General features: G+C 35.5%; 2 protein-coding genes and 1 pseudogene across 2 annotated transcripts; 1 reads left to right on the top strand and 2 right to left on the bottom strand.

Moving 5' to 3' along the window:
• Positions 1-2,548: 2,548 nt before the first annotated feature.
• LOC146898771 (uncharacterized) lies at positions 2,549-3,396 on the bottom strand. The gene is made up of 2 exons (XM_085736613.1): positions 2,806-3,396; positions 2,549-2,701 (listed from the first exon to the last, which is right to left on the bottom strand). The coding sequence occupies exons 1-2, from the start codon at positions 3,394-3,396 to the stop codon at positions 2,549-2,551; spliced, it is 744 nt and encodes a 247-aa protein (XP_085592739.1).
• Positions 3,397-9,940: 6,544 nt separating this feature from the next.
• LOC146898770 (uncharacterized) lies at positions 9,941-13,351 on the bottom strand (annotated as a pseudogene).
• A 44-nt stretch (positions 13,352-13,395) lies between these two features.
• LOC146898769 (uncharacterized) lies at positions 13,396-17,099 on the top strand. The gene is made up of 5 exons (XM_085732722.1): positions 13,396-14,110; positions 15,192-15,249; positions 15,362-15,445; positions 15,732-15,867; positions 16,538-17,099. Exons 1-5 carry the CDS (start codon positions 13,489-13,491, stop codon positions 16,796-16,798), a joined length of 1,161 nt encoding a protein of 386 aa, XP_085588848.1. The 5' UTR covers positions 13,396-13,488; the 3' UTR covers positions 16,799-17,099.
• The last annotated feature ends 737 nt before the right edge of the window (positions 17,100-17,836 follow it).

Here is a 17,836-nt window from a genome sequence, read left to right as displayed (position 1 = left end):
GAAACAAAGTTGAACCAATTTTCACCACTTTTTTAACATAAAATTCAAGAAATAACACTAAGATTGTCTATATATTTTTTTTCAAAATTTCCAGTGTAAAAAATATTAGAGAAACACCAAAAAAAATATCAAGAAATCAAGGAAAATATTTTGGAATTTTTTGCAAAAAATTTTGATGCACAGGAGGTGCAGGAAGCAGAGTCCAGGGGTGTACATAGCAAGAAAATCAGGGAACAACGAAAATCTGCAAGGAACCAAGGTCCAGGCCCATACCCTAACAGACTTGGATCACAGGGAGAAACCACAGCCGTTGGATTGATCCAATTGGATCAAGCCTTAGATCTAACGGCTAAGATGCAAATCAAACGAACCAGGACTGAACCAGACCGGTTCAGTGGTTTATAAAAAGGATTGGGGACCGGTTCGTTTCATTTGCTTCTTCGTTTCTCTCTCTAAGTTAAACCTTAGAGAGAGAAGCTCTCGTTTTTCACCTTATGACCTTCATCTTCTCCGATGGACACAGCGGCGGAGGTGTGGTGGTTCGCCGGCGGCGCCACCACACCTGAACGTTTTCTGCAAAAAATTTACACCGCTGTGTTCACCTGAGCTTCCTCCTTACGATTTCGAAACTGATTTTTTGAAAAGAGGCCTGGATTCGAACAGATCTACACTTGAAGCTACATCCTAGGGTTTCGAAATTTTCTTCTAATCTCTTTGAAATTAAACCCTATCCTAGCTTATTTTTTACACTGATGACGAATTTATGCCTTATTTCGAAGAATAAACGGCGAACCTTCATGATTTTCGAAATTAGGGTTTCATTTCAATTTTTTTGTATCTTTTCAAACTTCCACTTCAATTCACCGTTTAATCTTTCACTTAGCACCTTCGATGATGATTACGAACGAAAACGAGAAGGTCTACGTGAATTTACCTGGACTTGTTTGGAGATTCGAACAAAGAAGATCCTGCGTTTGTTCTTGATCGTTCTGGTGAGTTCTATGAAGAGACTGAAAATAAATCAGTTCTTCTTGCTTTCTCTTTCACTGATTCGAAACAAACTTCGATTATCTCTTCTTCTCTTTTCTCTCACTCAAAACCCTTCGTGATCGTAGGAACTTCGTCTTCGTACGAATTCTTACTTGAATTGCGAAGGTGATGGTTCAATGATGATGATTTTCCAGAAAAATCACTGAGAACCTTCCACAAATTCGAAACGCTTCTTGCTGAGTTGAGCACATTTTTCCATTTTGATATTCTGGAACTTTGAATTTGTTTTGTATGCTAGATGATGAATTTCTGATAGAAAATTGATATGAATTTGAGGATTTTTGCGGTGATGATTGATTCTGTTGTGGTGGTTTTGGTTTGTTACGGTGGTTCTGTGATGGTGGTTTGAGTTTGTTACGGTGGAGAGAGAAAGAGAGAAATGTGGTTGCGTGATTGATGATGTGTAATCTGTTGAATGGTATCTGCTGACACTGTGTGCTATTTATATTCTGCCATGTGTGTTTGAGGTCCATTGAAAAAGTGCCATGTGTCCTGGATCTGTAACAAACTCGTTCCTTGCTGTATTTGGATTTGGGCCCTCTGTGCAATTTTGAGACTCTGAAGGACTATTCTGCAAAATTAAAAAGGACCACTGCAAAACTTTGGACAAAAAGGACTTTTTTTAAAAAAAAATGACTTAAAAGGACTAAAAAACTTAAAGATTCGAAAATAATAAAAAACTTAAAAGTAAAATTTAAAACTTAGGAGGACTTGAATGCAAATTTTGGCAACTTTGGACCTACAATAAAAAAAATAATAAAATTGACTTAAAAAACGTAATTTTGAAATAAACGTAAAGCGAAACAACTAAAATTTGACAAAACGGACTAAAACGAACCAATGGCCTAAATGAGGTACTTTAAAGTAACCTCTCTCTGCCGAAATTTCGTGTGAAATGACCAAAATGCCCCTGAGGCTAAAATGACTGAAAATGTCTCAGATACAGACTTTAAAATGGATTTTTAACAAGAAATTGAAGCAAAGACTCATACAAGCAAAATTAAAAGACTCAGAGACAATTTTTAGGATTTAAACAGGGTTTTGTCACATGAAAAGACCAAAATGCCCTTAGGGGCAAAACTGACTCAGAATGACTTCAACTGCAATTTTGGAAAGGGTTTTGACATAGAATGAAACAGAGACTTATTTACACTACTTGAAAGGATTCAAACAAAATTTTAAAAGACTGAGAGAAATTTTGACATAGGAAATGACTAAAATACCCTTCTGTTGTGAATTTTGCAAATAACATTGAAATAAAATGCAGAGAAAGATGCAATTGATCAGAGACAGTTCAGATGACTTAAAATGCAAGAAAAGAAGAATTGAGCAAGTATTTTTAGGTCCAAAATTAGGGTATAACATAACTTACTGAAAGAAGAATTGAGCAAGTATTTTTAGTCTTGAAGAATGCCTTGCTCCAATGCTTTGGGTTAATTTCAGAAAGGTAGATGAATGCTGGCTCACTTATATCCTTTATCTCTTTCATAGCCTTCTCTCATGCATTTCTATAAGTTGCCTTTGCAGCCTTCCACATCAACTCCTTCAGCTTCTTTCCAGGATGTCTTTTTTTGAAGTTGTTATATAAGTGCCTAACACAAAACCTATGTTCATCTTGTGGCAACAATTCATCAATAGCAGGTAGCAAACCCTAGCAAAATATACAAATATGCAACCATCAAGTAAAATTGACAAAGTATACAAATATGCAACCATCATTTAAAACATTATGTAAGTAAAAAAAGTAAACATTACCTTTTGCTGATCACTTATGAAGGTGTAAGTTTCACACACTCTCTTTCCACCCAAATCATTGATCAAAAGATCTAAGAACCACTTCCATGAATCTTTGGTCTCTCCTTCCACAACAGCAGTAGCAATGGGAAGCATTTGGTCATTGGGATCTTGGCCAATAGCAGCTAATAACTGTGCACCATAGTATCCTTTAATGAAACAACCATCAAGTCCAATGATCTTCTTGCAATGGCAGAAGCTATCCTTGCATGCTTTGAAACAAATATAAAGTCTCTGAAAGTGTGGGCACATTATTACACCTGGTTGGGCAAGATCTTCCTCAGTTCCTTGGAAAGGCATTGTACTCACCCTAACAGTAAAACCCTCATTTGACCTTAAGAGTTCATGAGCATAATCATAGATTCTTGTGTACTGCTCCCTAAAAGACCCAACAACAGCATCAATTGCAATACTCCTAGCCTTGTATGCTTTATTCCTGTTAATTCCAAGGCCCCACTTCAGAGTTGTTCTATCTATAATTGATAAGATCTTGTAATTTGGATCATCCTTAACTCTTGAATGCAGTTTGTTCCCCAACCAACTTGAGTTCATCAATTTCACCCTATTAGCCTGCTACAACTGTGCTTAGGACCTACTTTCCTCAGCTGCCAAGTTGGTGAAAATCATGTATCAGTTATAAACATGAAAGTATAACTAAATGAAGCAGTAACTTAACAAAAGTATAACACAATTAATTTTAAACATACAATTATAAAACATACCTTCCAAGTTTCTTCATTGGGTACTCTAGCACAGAAAAGGGACCAATCACAACCTGGTTTGCATCTAACTCTCATTCTCACCAGGTCATTCTTTTTAAACTTTATATTATATGCTGAGTGTACAACATATGTTCTAACTGCATGTTGAAACTCTTTCTTTGTAGCAAAGTATGTCCTAACTTCCCACTCATAATCACACATCTTACTAGGTAACTTGAAAACAGGATACTTGTTCTTTTCCACATCACTTCCATAACTTTCACCACCACTCTCCAGCTCCTCACTGTTATAATCCTCAACATCACTCAAACCTTTCTGAGGAATTGCACTTGATTGTCCAACTTCTCCTTCTTTCCCCATATTACTGATAAGATCTGCTAACATTTCATCATCAAATACAGCCTCTTCTGGATGAAGTTGTTCAGGCTGTTTTTTCTTTCTTCCTCTTTTCTTTCTAGGCTTAGCAGTTTCCTTTCCCTTCCCCTTATCAGCCTCTTTCCCCTTCCCGTTATCAGCCTCTTTCCCATTCCCCTTGTCAACTTCTTTCCCCTTCCCCTTGTCACTTTCTTTCTCCTTATCAGTTTCCTTCCCATTAGCAACCTCCTCACCTGTGAAATCTCTGATTGGCACACCATTTAATTCATCATTTAAGTCTAAATCATCAAACAGTTGCTCACCAACCTCAACCCCAAAATTGTCTTCTAATCATACCTCTTCCTCTGAGTCACCAAAGTCCTCTAAGGCACTATCTTGACTCACCTCAGCCCAGTCATGATTTTCAGTTTCCATTTCTCCACCACCATTCATTCCAACATTCCCCTCATTTCCACAACCATCCAGTCCACCACCATTAAGCCCAACAGTCTCCTCAGGTCCACCACTATTCAGTCCATTATGAAAAACACTTTCTTCCACACTTGGGCCTTCTTCATTATGTCCAGCTTGTTGCACATTTTCTCCCAAACTTGGCCCATTTTCACCAACAGCAGTGGCCCCCACATCATTTGCTTCTTCAGTGACCCCACCACCAATATTCTCTTCTGTGACCCCACCACCAATATTCTCTTCTTCTGTGAGCCCTACAACATCTTCTCATGCCTCCTCCACAACAATTTCTTCCTCTTCCTCATTGGGTCCCACTCCATTTTCATGCACAACATTATGTGGGGCAAGGATTGGATATTCTATTAATGGATCCATATCAACTATCTCAGGTTGACACATAGGGTGCAACACATACAGATGGACAGTTTCATGCATCAAGGCTATGTGATGCATCCTCCTAGCAGCAGCATCATTCCTAAATGCAACCATCTCATCAGCTAATTCTGGATCATAGTACCAAAGGCTGCATATCAGTGGGTAACCTAAGTCCTTCAACTTACCTAAGACTTCAAAATAACTCCAAAAGTCAGGTTCACAATCCCATGTTTCCACTTCCCCTACATAACCATTATGATTGAACTCCTTAAAGTATCCCATATGATGAACAGCACAACTGAAAGGTTCCTCCATCTGTATCAAATCCAGCCAAAAAGAGCTTAAACAAAACACAATTAAATAACTGAGCACGAATTTCAAAATTTGGGACCACAAAAACCACACTGTTCAAAAACCCCAATATTCAATACCATTAATTCCCACATGCAGATGCATACAAACAACACCTTTTTCAACTCTAAAAACACACAACAATATCAAACCTTAAACAAACAATATGAAAAAACCCTTAACCTAAACCAAAACCAGATAAGGCAACAACAGTAAACCATAACTTTATTTCTTCCTAAAACACGAATAAGAAAGAAAGATGAAGAAACAACAACCCAAAACCAGATTAAGAAAATACAAAAGAAGATTAAGAAAATACAGTAAACCCTAGTTTTTTTCTTCTTCAGAAAACACGAAAAATAAAGAAGATGATGAATACGAACCTGCTACAAAGCTTAATCCAAGATTTCCTCTTCGTTTTGGTCTTTCAGTCGCATTCAATCACCTTCTTCTTCGTTTTCGTTCAAGCTTTTCGCGTTCTCTCTCTAAGTTCTCTCCAACTTTCACTTTCTCTCTCTAACTTATCAGCAAATGAAGTGAAATGCATAGTCAGAAGCCAGCGTGGACATTACTTAACGTTTTTGGACCCAAACTAATAGAAAGGACCTAAAGTGTTAACGGAGCAAAACTTTGAGCACCAATTTGGTACAAATTATATTTACGGGACCAATTTGGTACAAACAATTAAGTTACGGGACTCGGGGACTAATTAAGCCTATTTTTATAATTTAAGTGTACATTTTAAATTTATTTAAATGAAATATAATTATTACTCTACTGTACCACCACGTGATTTTTGCTTTGTTGGAGGTGATAAAGGGTGAATCAATCACCACTTGTTATATTTTGGTTGAAAGAGTATGTTGTTGTTGTCTTTGTTAAGTAGAAGAAATCTCTTCATATGTGTTAATTCTTCTTCTATGTGTTAAATCTCTCCATATGTTGTTGTCTTCTTCCATCCAGCTACAGGCTCTCCTTCTCTCTATAAGTTCCTCTTTCTTTCTATGAGTGATTGCGACAAGCTATGGAAGAGGCTGTCATGGATGTGGAAATCAAGTCGAATTTCTCTCTTCTACTTCTCTATCTTGTGGTTCATTTTATATTTATGAGCCTTAACAGCCAATCTGCCAGTAGCCAAATAAACCAGTCCGATTAACCCGTCACCCAAACAAACTATAACCCGTCAGAACCGAAGTGATAAACGATCGGAGATGGTCTTGAATATTGAGCTGTCGGTTTTACGCCGGTGAGAGATTTTGGAACCGAAACCGTCCACGTGTTAAATAACAAATAATCCACATGTATTTTAAATATGGAGGACAAATCATTCTTGACAAAAAAATGACCAATTTTTATCTTTTACAAAAATAAACTGGGACAGTTTAGTCTTTCTATCATGTTTTTTACCTAATAGGATTTTTTTTCTTTTTAAATCGGTATTGGATTATGAGATGAGACAGTCCACGTGTTAAATAATAATAATTAATATGTGTTTTAAACAAAATAGAGGGACACTACAACAAGTTTTTGGGACAACTTTGTACATAAAATTAATAAATTTTGATTATTGATCATGTATTTTCTTCTTTTATCATGAAAGATCCAAGTTTGTTGATTTCTAAGAGATCAAAATCGTTTCTCAATCAGAAATTATCATGAATCTATTATGTTTATATTTTTATTTAATAGAGACCACCTTATTCTAACACCCTGAACTCCGCATGTTATTTTTAAATAAAAATGCAATAATTAATCAAATACTTTAAGGTGTTACACATCGTCAATTCAATCCAAACATACTTCATCACTTCCTATCATCACTTCCTACACAGTCAACTTTGTCCATCAACCTTGCCCTTCAAACCTATTCTCTGTCACTATCCTTAGGCTTAACCATGGACTGAACTTTCTCCATCAACCTTGCATTTCTTCCATGACCAACACTAATTCCATTGTTTTTAAAATGACCTAGTTCTTCTGCTTCATCAACCCAGACAAAAAATTCACAATTTTCACCATCATTCTATACAAAGAAAATTCAAAATTAGTAGAAGTTAAACAAACCATTCACACATCACATAACCATTGTTAAACAAACCTTTGACATAGGGCAGGCATAGAAAAGTCTTCCTAGATTTTTGACAGTGTTGGCTTTTCTTACATCACAAATTCTAGGACACCAACATTCAAGCATTCTCACATCGTCATTAAACAAGGAGCTTGAATACAATGACCGACTATTATAGTTGTTTTTGCCCATAAGCCCACCACCCATCATTTCTGAACACCAAAGCTTGAACAATTTTTGGGGATTTTTGGATTTTGAATTCAATCAAAAATATTAGGTTTTGAAGTTTTTTGAATTGGGGAAGAACATTGTCATCAATTAATGATAGAAATTTTGGGGATTTTGAACTGTAGGTGACAAATTATAGAATTGGGGTTTCAACTTTATAGATTTAGGGAAGAAGAGACTTTGAGTAACGGTTATTTTTCTGCAAAAGTGAGTTCGAATTTTCTTTAAATCAATCAATTTGGCCATGGAAATTTTGTCATTTTCGGCTAAATTAGTCCATGCTTGCGTGACATCTGACATGGAAAGCCTTGTGAGAGGTTAACAGTTCACATCACCTCCGTTAACAGGCCAACTTAACGGATGGACTAATTTGATTGACATTTAGTAAATTCAGGGATGAAATAGACATTTCAAAAAATTTGAGGACAAATTTGACTAGTCCTTGCAAATTCAAGGACGAACTTGGGTATTTACTTGATTAATTCCTAATGGATTGCACTCTGCTCATCATTTTATGTTGTTGAGTATATGTATTACTTTGTTGTGTTTCCCGTGTGGTTGGCTGCTCATCATTTGTGCATGTAGATGACGAAATGGTATGTGAGGAAGAGGTCGATGTTGAAGACATAGAGTGACTTCAATCAAAGTAGATAATTTTTGGCCAAATACCACTTTTGGTCATTTTAGTTTGACAGAATTCTCAAGTTAGTTCTTTAAGTTTCAAATAGGTATTTTTAGTTGATAAACTATTTCACTGTTACCCTTGCTATCAGTCTCCGTTTAACTGATGCTAATGAGGCTAATGGATGCGGGTATGGGCCCTTAGGTACCCATAGGGTATGGGGAAGGGGACAAAAGTTGTTGCCCACGATGGTACGGGCACGGGTACGGGTATTTTTTACAAATGCGGGTATGGGGAATGGCATTGTAATACCATACCCATAGGGTACCCATTTCCATCCCTAGCAGCTATTAACAACAAGAACTGCCTTCTAACCCTATAAATGATTATTGATGACCATTAAACGCAACGTTTTGACATCCTGGAGCCTTTAAAACGCAACGATTTGGTCCAAGTCAGCAACTTAACGACTACATCAGCATCACTTAAACAGAGACTAACAACAAGGGTAACGGTGAAATAGTCTATCAACTAAAAGGACATATTTGAAAATTTTAAAACTTAAAGGACTAACTTGGAAATTTATCAAACTAAAAGGACCAAAAGTGGTATTTGGCCATAATTTTTTTATTCATGTTTAGTCTGTCCACCTGTTGGTCGACTAATAATTTGAGATTTTATAGAATCAACTCTACTTAAATGACATTTGAGATTTGGACTCTATTTTGTTAGTTTTGTTATTTCCGCATGAATTATGACAATCTTTTTCTTCAAATTATTTTATTTTGGACCAAATTTTCCCATAATTTCATTTTTTTTTAAATGGCAAATATTATTCTCGTCGAGTGAATGCAAGAAGCAATGATACTCGCGGAAAAAAGAAAAAGGCAATATAAATGACACCGCATATATACAGAATGCCAACAATACAAATCCCTAGTGCAGGAGCCAAAATGATGAGGCTGGAGTATACAAAACTGCGTAGCACTAATTGCATACCCACGCCTCACCAATCAAAAACAAAGCATCCCAGGGAACCCCTAACACAACACGGCAACAAAACCTAGCCTCCTAAAAATACGCTACCTTCCCCAATTAATAGGTACTGATAGCATACTAGCAACAACAAACTAGTAGCCACAGAAGACATAAGAAAAATAGTAGCCCAGCAACACCAAAACTGCATCGGCTCCAAATCCGTCAAAACAAACAACAGTCCGGATCAAAAAAGCAGCAGCCAGTTCATCCGAACCTCCCAACCTCAAGACACTATCTCTCAAGACAAAGTCTTGGATTCCAACACCATTCATAGAAAAGGCACGACGAAGTGCAAGACCTTTCCAACAACCACCTCCAAGACAACACCTTGATCTCTTCCATCAAAACTTCCACCTCACACGTAAGCCCCTTAAAAATCTTATCATTTCTCTTTGACCACAAAACCCAAATTGTTGTATGCCACACTAGCCAAAGTCTTCTAGTTACCTTATTAGCACTCCCACCTACACTCCAACATTCCCAATGAACAAATAAATTTGGAGGGATTAAAAAGCAACAATCAAACCACTTCATCAAACTAGTCCAAACCAAGCTCGCAACATCACAATGCAAGAAAATATGAGTAGCCGATTCTTCCTTCAAATCGCACAAAAGACACAACGAAGAAACCTTCGGAGGTAAAGCATCCCTCAAAGCAAGATTATCTCTAGTTGACACTCTAATAAGAAGAACCCTCCAACTAAAAGCTATCACTTTTGATGGAGCCGGACTCTTCCACATATTCTCAAAAACTCGTTTCTCCTCCACTCCCCATAAATCTTCGTGTAACGCCACTCCTCCAACTTCAAATACGCCCGGAGTAAATACCATTGTCTTCCAACTTCCATCTCCACTTATCCTCCACATTTAACCGTTTAGTGCCCTCCAAATCCTCCAAAAGACTAGTGAACAACTCCTCCTCCAACACAAAGAGTCTTCGCCTCCAAACAAAATTCCAATCCCAACCCCTTCCGTAACCGCCCCTAGTTCCCCCACCATGACCTCCTTTTGAGTTGAGATTGAGTAAAGTCTAGGATATTTATGAGCAAAACTCCTACCTCCACACCACTTATCCTTCCAAAAACTCGTTTTCAATCCATTCCCCACCTTTCGCTCAATTTCTTCAACAAACCAGCCTTGGGTACCAAAAACATCTAGCTTCACCACATCCTTCCACCACACCGAAGCGAACCGCGACCAAGTAGACCCGGCACCCTCCAACAAACTCTCATTACAAGTACTGTATTTTTCCCCAATGACCTCTTTCCACAACGCCTTTTCCCCATCTAGTAACCTCTATCTCCATTTGGCCAATAAACTCACAGTCATTAACCGAATATCTTTGATCCCAATGCCTCCATTCTTCTTTGCTTGGCATACCGACTTCCACTTCACCCAACTAATTTTTTCCCCCCTCCAACTTCTCCCCAAAGGAATTCTCTTTGAACTCTAACTACCCTCTTCCACACATGGACCGACATCTTCATAAGAGTCAAGTAAAAAATTGGAATTGAATTAAGGACCGAGTTAAGAAGAACGATCCTACCTCCAAAACTAATATACTTATGCCCCCAAGAGTTCAAACTCTCACTCAAAGTTTCCAACATCGGCTCCCAAGTTGACAAACTCTTCGGATTGGCTCCCACCGGTAACCCCAAATACTTGAACGGAAGACTCCCTTGACTACAATTCAAAAAATTGCAAGCCATTGACATAAAATCCCCCGGAATATTAACTCCTATAACTGAACTTTTGAAAAAATTAATTTTCAAACTGGATACCATTTCAAAACCCCTCAAAAGCACCTTCATGATCCAAAGATTTTCTCCCGAAGCTTTCCCAATACAAAGCGTGTCATCGGCATATTGCAAGTGCGACACCACCAACCCATTCCCTCCCATCACAAAGCCTTCAAACAAATTCAAATCCACCGCATTTCTCATCAACCCACTAAAACCTTCCGCAACCAACAAGAAAAGAAAAGGGGCTAAAGGATCCCCTTGTTTAAGACCTCTTTGTATACTAATCTCTTCCGTTGGACTCCCATTCACAAGAATGGACATACTACCTCCAAACACACATGCCTTCATCCTAGCCACCCACTTCTCACACATTCCCACCCTTCTCATCATATACTCCAAGAAACCTCAATCTACGGAATCATATGCCTTCTCGAAATCTACCTTAAAAATCAAACATTCTTTTTTCGCTTTTTTCGCACAGTCTACTAGCTCATTCACCACCAAAGCCCCATCCACAAAATTCCTCCCTTTAAGAAAATCCGATTGAGCTGTAGAAATTACCGAACTCATGACTCCCGCTAATCTTCTAGCCAACACCTTTGCAAGTAACTTATAAAGACATTCAAGTAAAGAAATAGGCCTATAATCCTTTAACTCCAACGGAGACGACACCTTTGGGATAAGAGCCACAAAATATGCCAACATACTCTTCAGAAGCAACTCATTGGCAGGAAATTGGTCTCATTTTAATTACATCTTTAAATGCTTTTGGTGTAGAGTGTCGAATTTAGTGACATTAGAGTCTTGGTAATGTTAGAGTATTTTGTGTCCTCATGTATGCTTTCAATGTTAGTTTAAAATTATGTTATTGGCCATCATAGATATAATTTTACAGATATCCATCATCACACACTGCCATGAGTTGAAAAATAAAATCACTCATTTCCATCACTAATGAAAATGAGTAAGATGAATATAGACGCTTCCATTATTTCTTTTTGTTTTACATGAATTCTTTCAATTAGTTGAGCTACAAATGCATGTTATCTTTTTTTTTTTTTGAAGTACAAATGCATGTTATCTTGTTTTCATGGTTTGATTAAATGAGGTCATATATTGAAGACAGCAAATTGTCAAGACAACAACCTTAAGTCCCTTGTGGGGTTACCTAAAAAGAAAAAGTGGAAGCATTTGAGTAGGGACCTACACTTTGGGGCATAACATGTCTAGTATTTAAGTGAACAAGTCATTCAGCCAACCTGTAAGGATTAAGACCGATTTTGTTCACCTCAAATCATATCATATCTTCCATTAATCTCATGACTTGGCAGTAATCAAAACATGCAACTAAGTTTACCTGGAAAAAAAATATCAAAACAAAGGAGAAGGTTAACCGGTGCTTCAGAGGTACGGGTTAATGAACCAAAACAAACTAGTTTTTATAAAAAAAAAATAGTGTAATTATTACTTTATTAAAAGTAAAAATTTAAATTTTTAAAACAAAATTTCTATTTGAGGATTTTATAACCGATGTCCCGAGACACTGGTTAGCAAGACCTTAAAACAAAAATTAAATAAAGAAAAGATTTATTTGAGTTAAGTGTCATTAAAACCCCACCAAAAGTCTCAATTATTTTATTAAGTACAACTTACAGCCCCATTTAATTCAGTCCTTGTGCCAACTTTGTAACGGTGTTTATAAAGGGTCTTAACCCTTAAACCGTTTACACATGGATATAGAAAGAGAATGAGATAGTGACGGAGAATGAGATTCCATACAGCTAAAAAGAATAGACCAGATAATGATTGGTGTTTTTTCTTCCTTGCATTTTTACCTTTCTTGCCCCTCACTCCAACCTAAAAATTCTTGGGAAGAGAAGCCCATTACCACAACATGGTGGAAATGGGAAAGTTCCATGCTTCCATCATGTAATAAAAACACTCCACCAAAGCACAATATTAACCCAACGAATCCACCTATAAGCTTCCTTGATTCTCTCCTAATGCAAGTTTAATACTATTCTATTACCAATATGTAGTATAGGAATAACAATAATTGGAAAAATTGCTAACAACCCTTTTTTTGTTACATCTAAAACACTTTATTTAACATAGAAATACCTTTCATTTTCATAAGAATTTCCATCACATAAATAATAATTAGAAAAGTGTTAGCAACGCATTCTCTAACAATAGCACAAATCTTTGTCGTATTCACCCAAGTAAAATAGTTTCATACAAAATGATACTCTTCGCTCAACCGAAATTGAGAAAAATTGTTAAAAGTTCCTTATTAAATGAGATATGATCTAAAAAGTGAAATCAATCATCATCTTGCAAGTCGATTTTATACGAGTTGAGTTAGACCAACTCAAATTTAAAAGCAGATAGTTAAGTCTCGAAGGCGTTTCTCATCTAATTTAATTTATATTTATGAGCAACAAAAAAAGTGCTACCCCTAAGAAGAGGTTGTATGACAGATTCCAACCTCCCCATGTTACACGTTCTCCTTTACCTGTCCTGTCCCACTATCCATCCACACAGTTTATAAAACCCCACTTCCCTCCTTTCCAACCCCTCATCTCATCCTTCATCTCTTACCTTCTCTTTTGATATCATTCATTATTCCATTATCACTATACTCCTCTATTCTTTCTTAAAAAATCCAACAAAATGTGCAGCTCCAAGACCAAAGTAGGCATAGAAAGCACAACCACAGCCACAGCTACATCACCTGTTGCCAAAATCAATGGAAGACCTGTTCTTCAACCAACTTGTAACAGAGTTCCAAATCTTGAAAGAAGAAATTCAATCAAGAATTTGCCACCAAAATCACTTTCACTACCATCATCACCACCACTTCCAACCAAAACTTCATCAACACCACCAATTTCACCAAAGTTAAAGTCACCAAGACCACCAGCAACAAAGAGAGTCAATGAAACTTATCTCTTGAACACAAGTTCTGAAAAAATTGTAATACCAAGAAATTTAACAAAGATTTCAACTCTAAAAAAGTCAAAGAGTTTGAAAGAAGGGTCTTGTGGTTCTACTGAGGCATCATTGAGTTACTCATCAAATTTGATCACTGATTCACCAGGGAGTATTGCTGGCTTAAGGAGAGAACAGATGGCATTGCAGCATGCACTGAGGAAAATGAAGATTGCTCATTATGGAAGATCAAAGTCTGCAAAATTTGAAAGTGTTTCTGTTCCTCTTGATCCTTCAAGCAATCTTATTTCAAAAACAAATGAGGAGGAGGAGAAAAGATGCACCTTTATTACACCTAATTCAGGTAATTCAGAGAGTAAAAAAACTACTCATACTTTAGTTTTCTTTAAATGGTTGAATTTTTTTTTTTAACTATTATTGATGAGAAGTATCTATTGATTTTTCTCATTCACAAGACTCGAATTTGAGACCTTACATAACAAGTCTGAATCCAGTTCTACTCGAACAAATATAAATATAATATGGAAAATGTTAACTAGTGCCCTGGGGGCATTAGTTAAGGACCTAAAATAATAACTTTTTATAAAAGTTCGTGTAATCAGTGAATTGGAAATTGAAAACTTTTAAATTTTGAAAGAATAATTACTTTACTTAGCATGCTTAAAGAGTGCCTCGGGGGCACTCGTTAACAACACCCATATAATATTACTCCCTCCGTCCCATAATACTTGACACAGTTGACCTTATAACGCATGTCAATGCATAACTTTGAGCTTAAATATCTTAAATTATATATTATAAAAAATTATGAAAATTTGATATTTTGAAAATATTCATCGAGACGAATCTAACGACATCTTATACGATATTATTTATCTTTATCTTTGTATATTAGTAGAAAAATACGGTCAAAGTAAGTTAAATCAAAATTGCACATTTTCAAATAGGTCATCTATTGCGAGACGGAGCGAGTAATGTTGATTGATGCTTTAGAAATCAGTGGGGTTATTTTTTTTTAACTATATTTTTTTTCTTTAGAAATATATTCTTATATTTTTAGAAATATATTCTTATGTAGTTGTTAGCTATATTTTTTTTTCTTTAGCTATATTCTTATTTAATTTTTTTAATTACATAAATAGGGATTTAAAAAAATAAATTGATTTATTGACTGTTTGATAATCATTGTTTTTTACCAAACTACTATAATAGTTTGCTAATGAGGATTAAACAAGAGTACTTTATCTCCTATGACAATATTTTTTATCAATTAAATATTATTGAATCTACATACAAATCTTAAACATCATTAGTTATGATAATGGGGTGATAGTGCCCACTTTTTTATTTTTAGACATTGTAGTGTGTGTTTTATTTGAAAATCATAATGTACTGATACCAATGTGTCTCTTTTTATTAAATAGATCCCATCTATATTGCTTATCATGATGAGGAATGGGGTGTTCCAGTTCATGATGACAAGTAAGTTCCCACTTCTCTTTCTCATCACACAAAAACTCAATGACGATTAAACAGAAATATATAAAGAAAAAATGATAATGATGATTGACAAAAACTGCTTTTGCACATGCAGGATGTTGTTTGAACTTCTAGTTTTAAGTGGTGCTCAAGTTGGATCTGATTGGACCTCAATCTTGAAGAAACGTCAGAATTTCAGGTTGGATTCTACTTTAATAATCTATGTAGCACCGACACTTTATGATGTGTCTGAAATGTATTTGTGTTTGACACTAACACTAACACGGTATTGATACTGGTGATTATTTACAATCACTTTCTGTTTTCTCAAATTATTATCCGTGTCTGTCTCAGTGACAGTGTAGGTATTGTGTTTGTTGTTTGTTTGTGATTTACAATCATCTAAATGCATGATTTTATATGCCTACATATATGTACTTTTTTCAGAATGAGGGGGGACTAATGAAATTTAAATTCTTTTACAGGACTGCATTTTCAGAATTTAATGCAGTAACTTTGGCCAGCTTAACTGATAAACAAATGTTGTCTATTAGTTTGGAATATGGCATCGACATAAGCAGAGTTCGAGGAGTTGTTGATAATGCTAATCGAATTTTAGAGGTAAAAAACGTCAAAACCTGTGCCTTTTGTTCCTCTACTTGGTCTCTCACTTTTTTGCATATTATGATATTATAGCTGGTTCTAAATTGTGGTTGCGGTTACACTGCAAACATTAACATTGAAACAAAATTCATGCAAATGTAGTTGCAGACCGCAATTTTGAACTATATTCTCGAACACTAAATTACCTGTTTTTAGTGAACATTCTACACTAAAGTATCAATATTGAAAAGTAAATCAATGTCTTTCATAAAAAACTACATTTTAATTTTACTTTTCCTTACTTCAACTATAACAAAGAAAGTTTGCACTTCGCATACATATACAAGTCCCGACAAGATTGAGATTTTAATTCCTGACCCCATATATTCTGTTTGATCTCTATTTTTTAATTTGAAAATACCTAAAATCTCGATCTCACTTATGTGACTTGTGGCATAAATGTCACGTGACCTTGTCCACCACAATGTGACACATGTCACATTGTGGTTAAACAATGTCATGTGACATTCCCGCCACAATGTCACACAAGTGGGATGCATGAAATCTGCATAAAAACAAATATGAAATGTACCTGGAGTATTGGGGTACTCTCTCTTTTAATTTGATGATATTTTCTAGTTTAAAGTTTTTAATATTCTCTTTATAAATTGGTCCATTATATTTACAGGTTAACAAGGACTTTGGTTCATTTGATAAATACATATGGGGTTTTGTGAATCATAAACCTATTTCCACACAATACAAGTTTGGCCATAAGATTCCAGTGAAGACATCAAAATCAGAGAGCATAAGCAAAGACATGATCAGAAGAGGCTTTAGGTTTGTAGGGCCAACAGTGGTTCATTCGTTTATGCAAGCAGCTGGCCTCACCAATGACCACTTAATCACTTGCCACAGCCACTTGAAATGCACCTTATTGTCATGCTGATGAGAATATTTTTAATGTGCTAATTAACTATAGTTTACTTTTAATTAGTGTGCTGTGTATAATATTAGATAGGAACAAAAAAAAATTGGTTTTCTTAGTTATGAGATGTGAGGAGTTTATTGACAGTTTGAGTGTGGTTTGCAGTACTAGTTGAGAGAAAAAAATTTATTATTAGAAAGAAGAAAAAAGTTTAGGATTGATGTAGTAAGTGTGTGTGTTTGGTTTTTTTTTTGCCAAAATTAATTTTTGATTGAATTCATTTGTAAAATTGATTTTAGTTATTGGTGAGATTTTAGTTAAAGGTGAGTTTAAGGTGAAATTGTTTATGTTTGGATATTTGAACAATAAATTTAAATGTGAAAATTATATTTAAATGTAAAAGTTACAAATTCTAGTTAAAGTTAAAATCAAATTCAGAGACAAAATTAATGTAAAATTACACTTTGAGTCTCTTAACATAATTTCATATAACATTTTGATCTTTTAACATTTTTTATTGCACTTTTATCGTTTTGATCCATACGAATTTTCAAGTTTTAAATCTAATATTTATATGTAAACATAGATGAAAGAGTATATATTTAAAAACAGAGAGACCATATAAAGAAAAACATGATTTAAAGTTTGAAAATCTATATACAAATGGATCAAAAAGATAAAATTGAAATAAATAAAAGATAAAGAACCAAACTTGTCCAAAATTAAGTTAAAAGACTAAGAAAGTAACTTTGCCTAAAATCAATTATAATCAAAATCCACAATAATTAAAATCAATTTTAAGACTTAGAAATGTTTCTTTTTTCTTGACCCAAAAGGGCATCCAAATATGCACTTAAGTGATGGAAATGTTAGGGGCCATCACCATGTGCATGTAGAATTGTGAAGCAAGGGCATGTGTAGTGTCAGTTTGCTTTTAATCCATGACCATGTGACTTATAAAACTTTGCATTGTGACATTGTATGATTCCCTTTAACAGCCTGTGTGACATGTGTATTGGAAGCCACTCAAAAGATCCCCACACAAACTCCAATACATGT

The sequence above is a fragment of the Medicago sativa genome, chromosome 8, assembly GCF_051527215.1.
Source record: "Medicago sativa cultivar Bolivia chromosome 8, Bolivia_mono, whole genome shotgun sequence".
NCBI classification, from domain to species: Eukaryota; Viridiplantae; Streptophyta; class Magnoliopsida; order Fabales; family Fabaceae; genus Medicago; species Medicago sativa.
The sequence above is the reverse complement of the archived record's forward strand: the minus strand, read 5'-3'. Positions and strand labels throughout refer to the sequence as shown.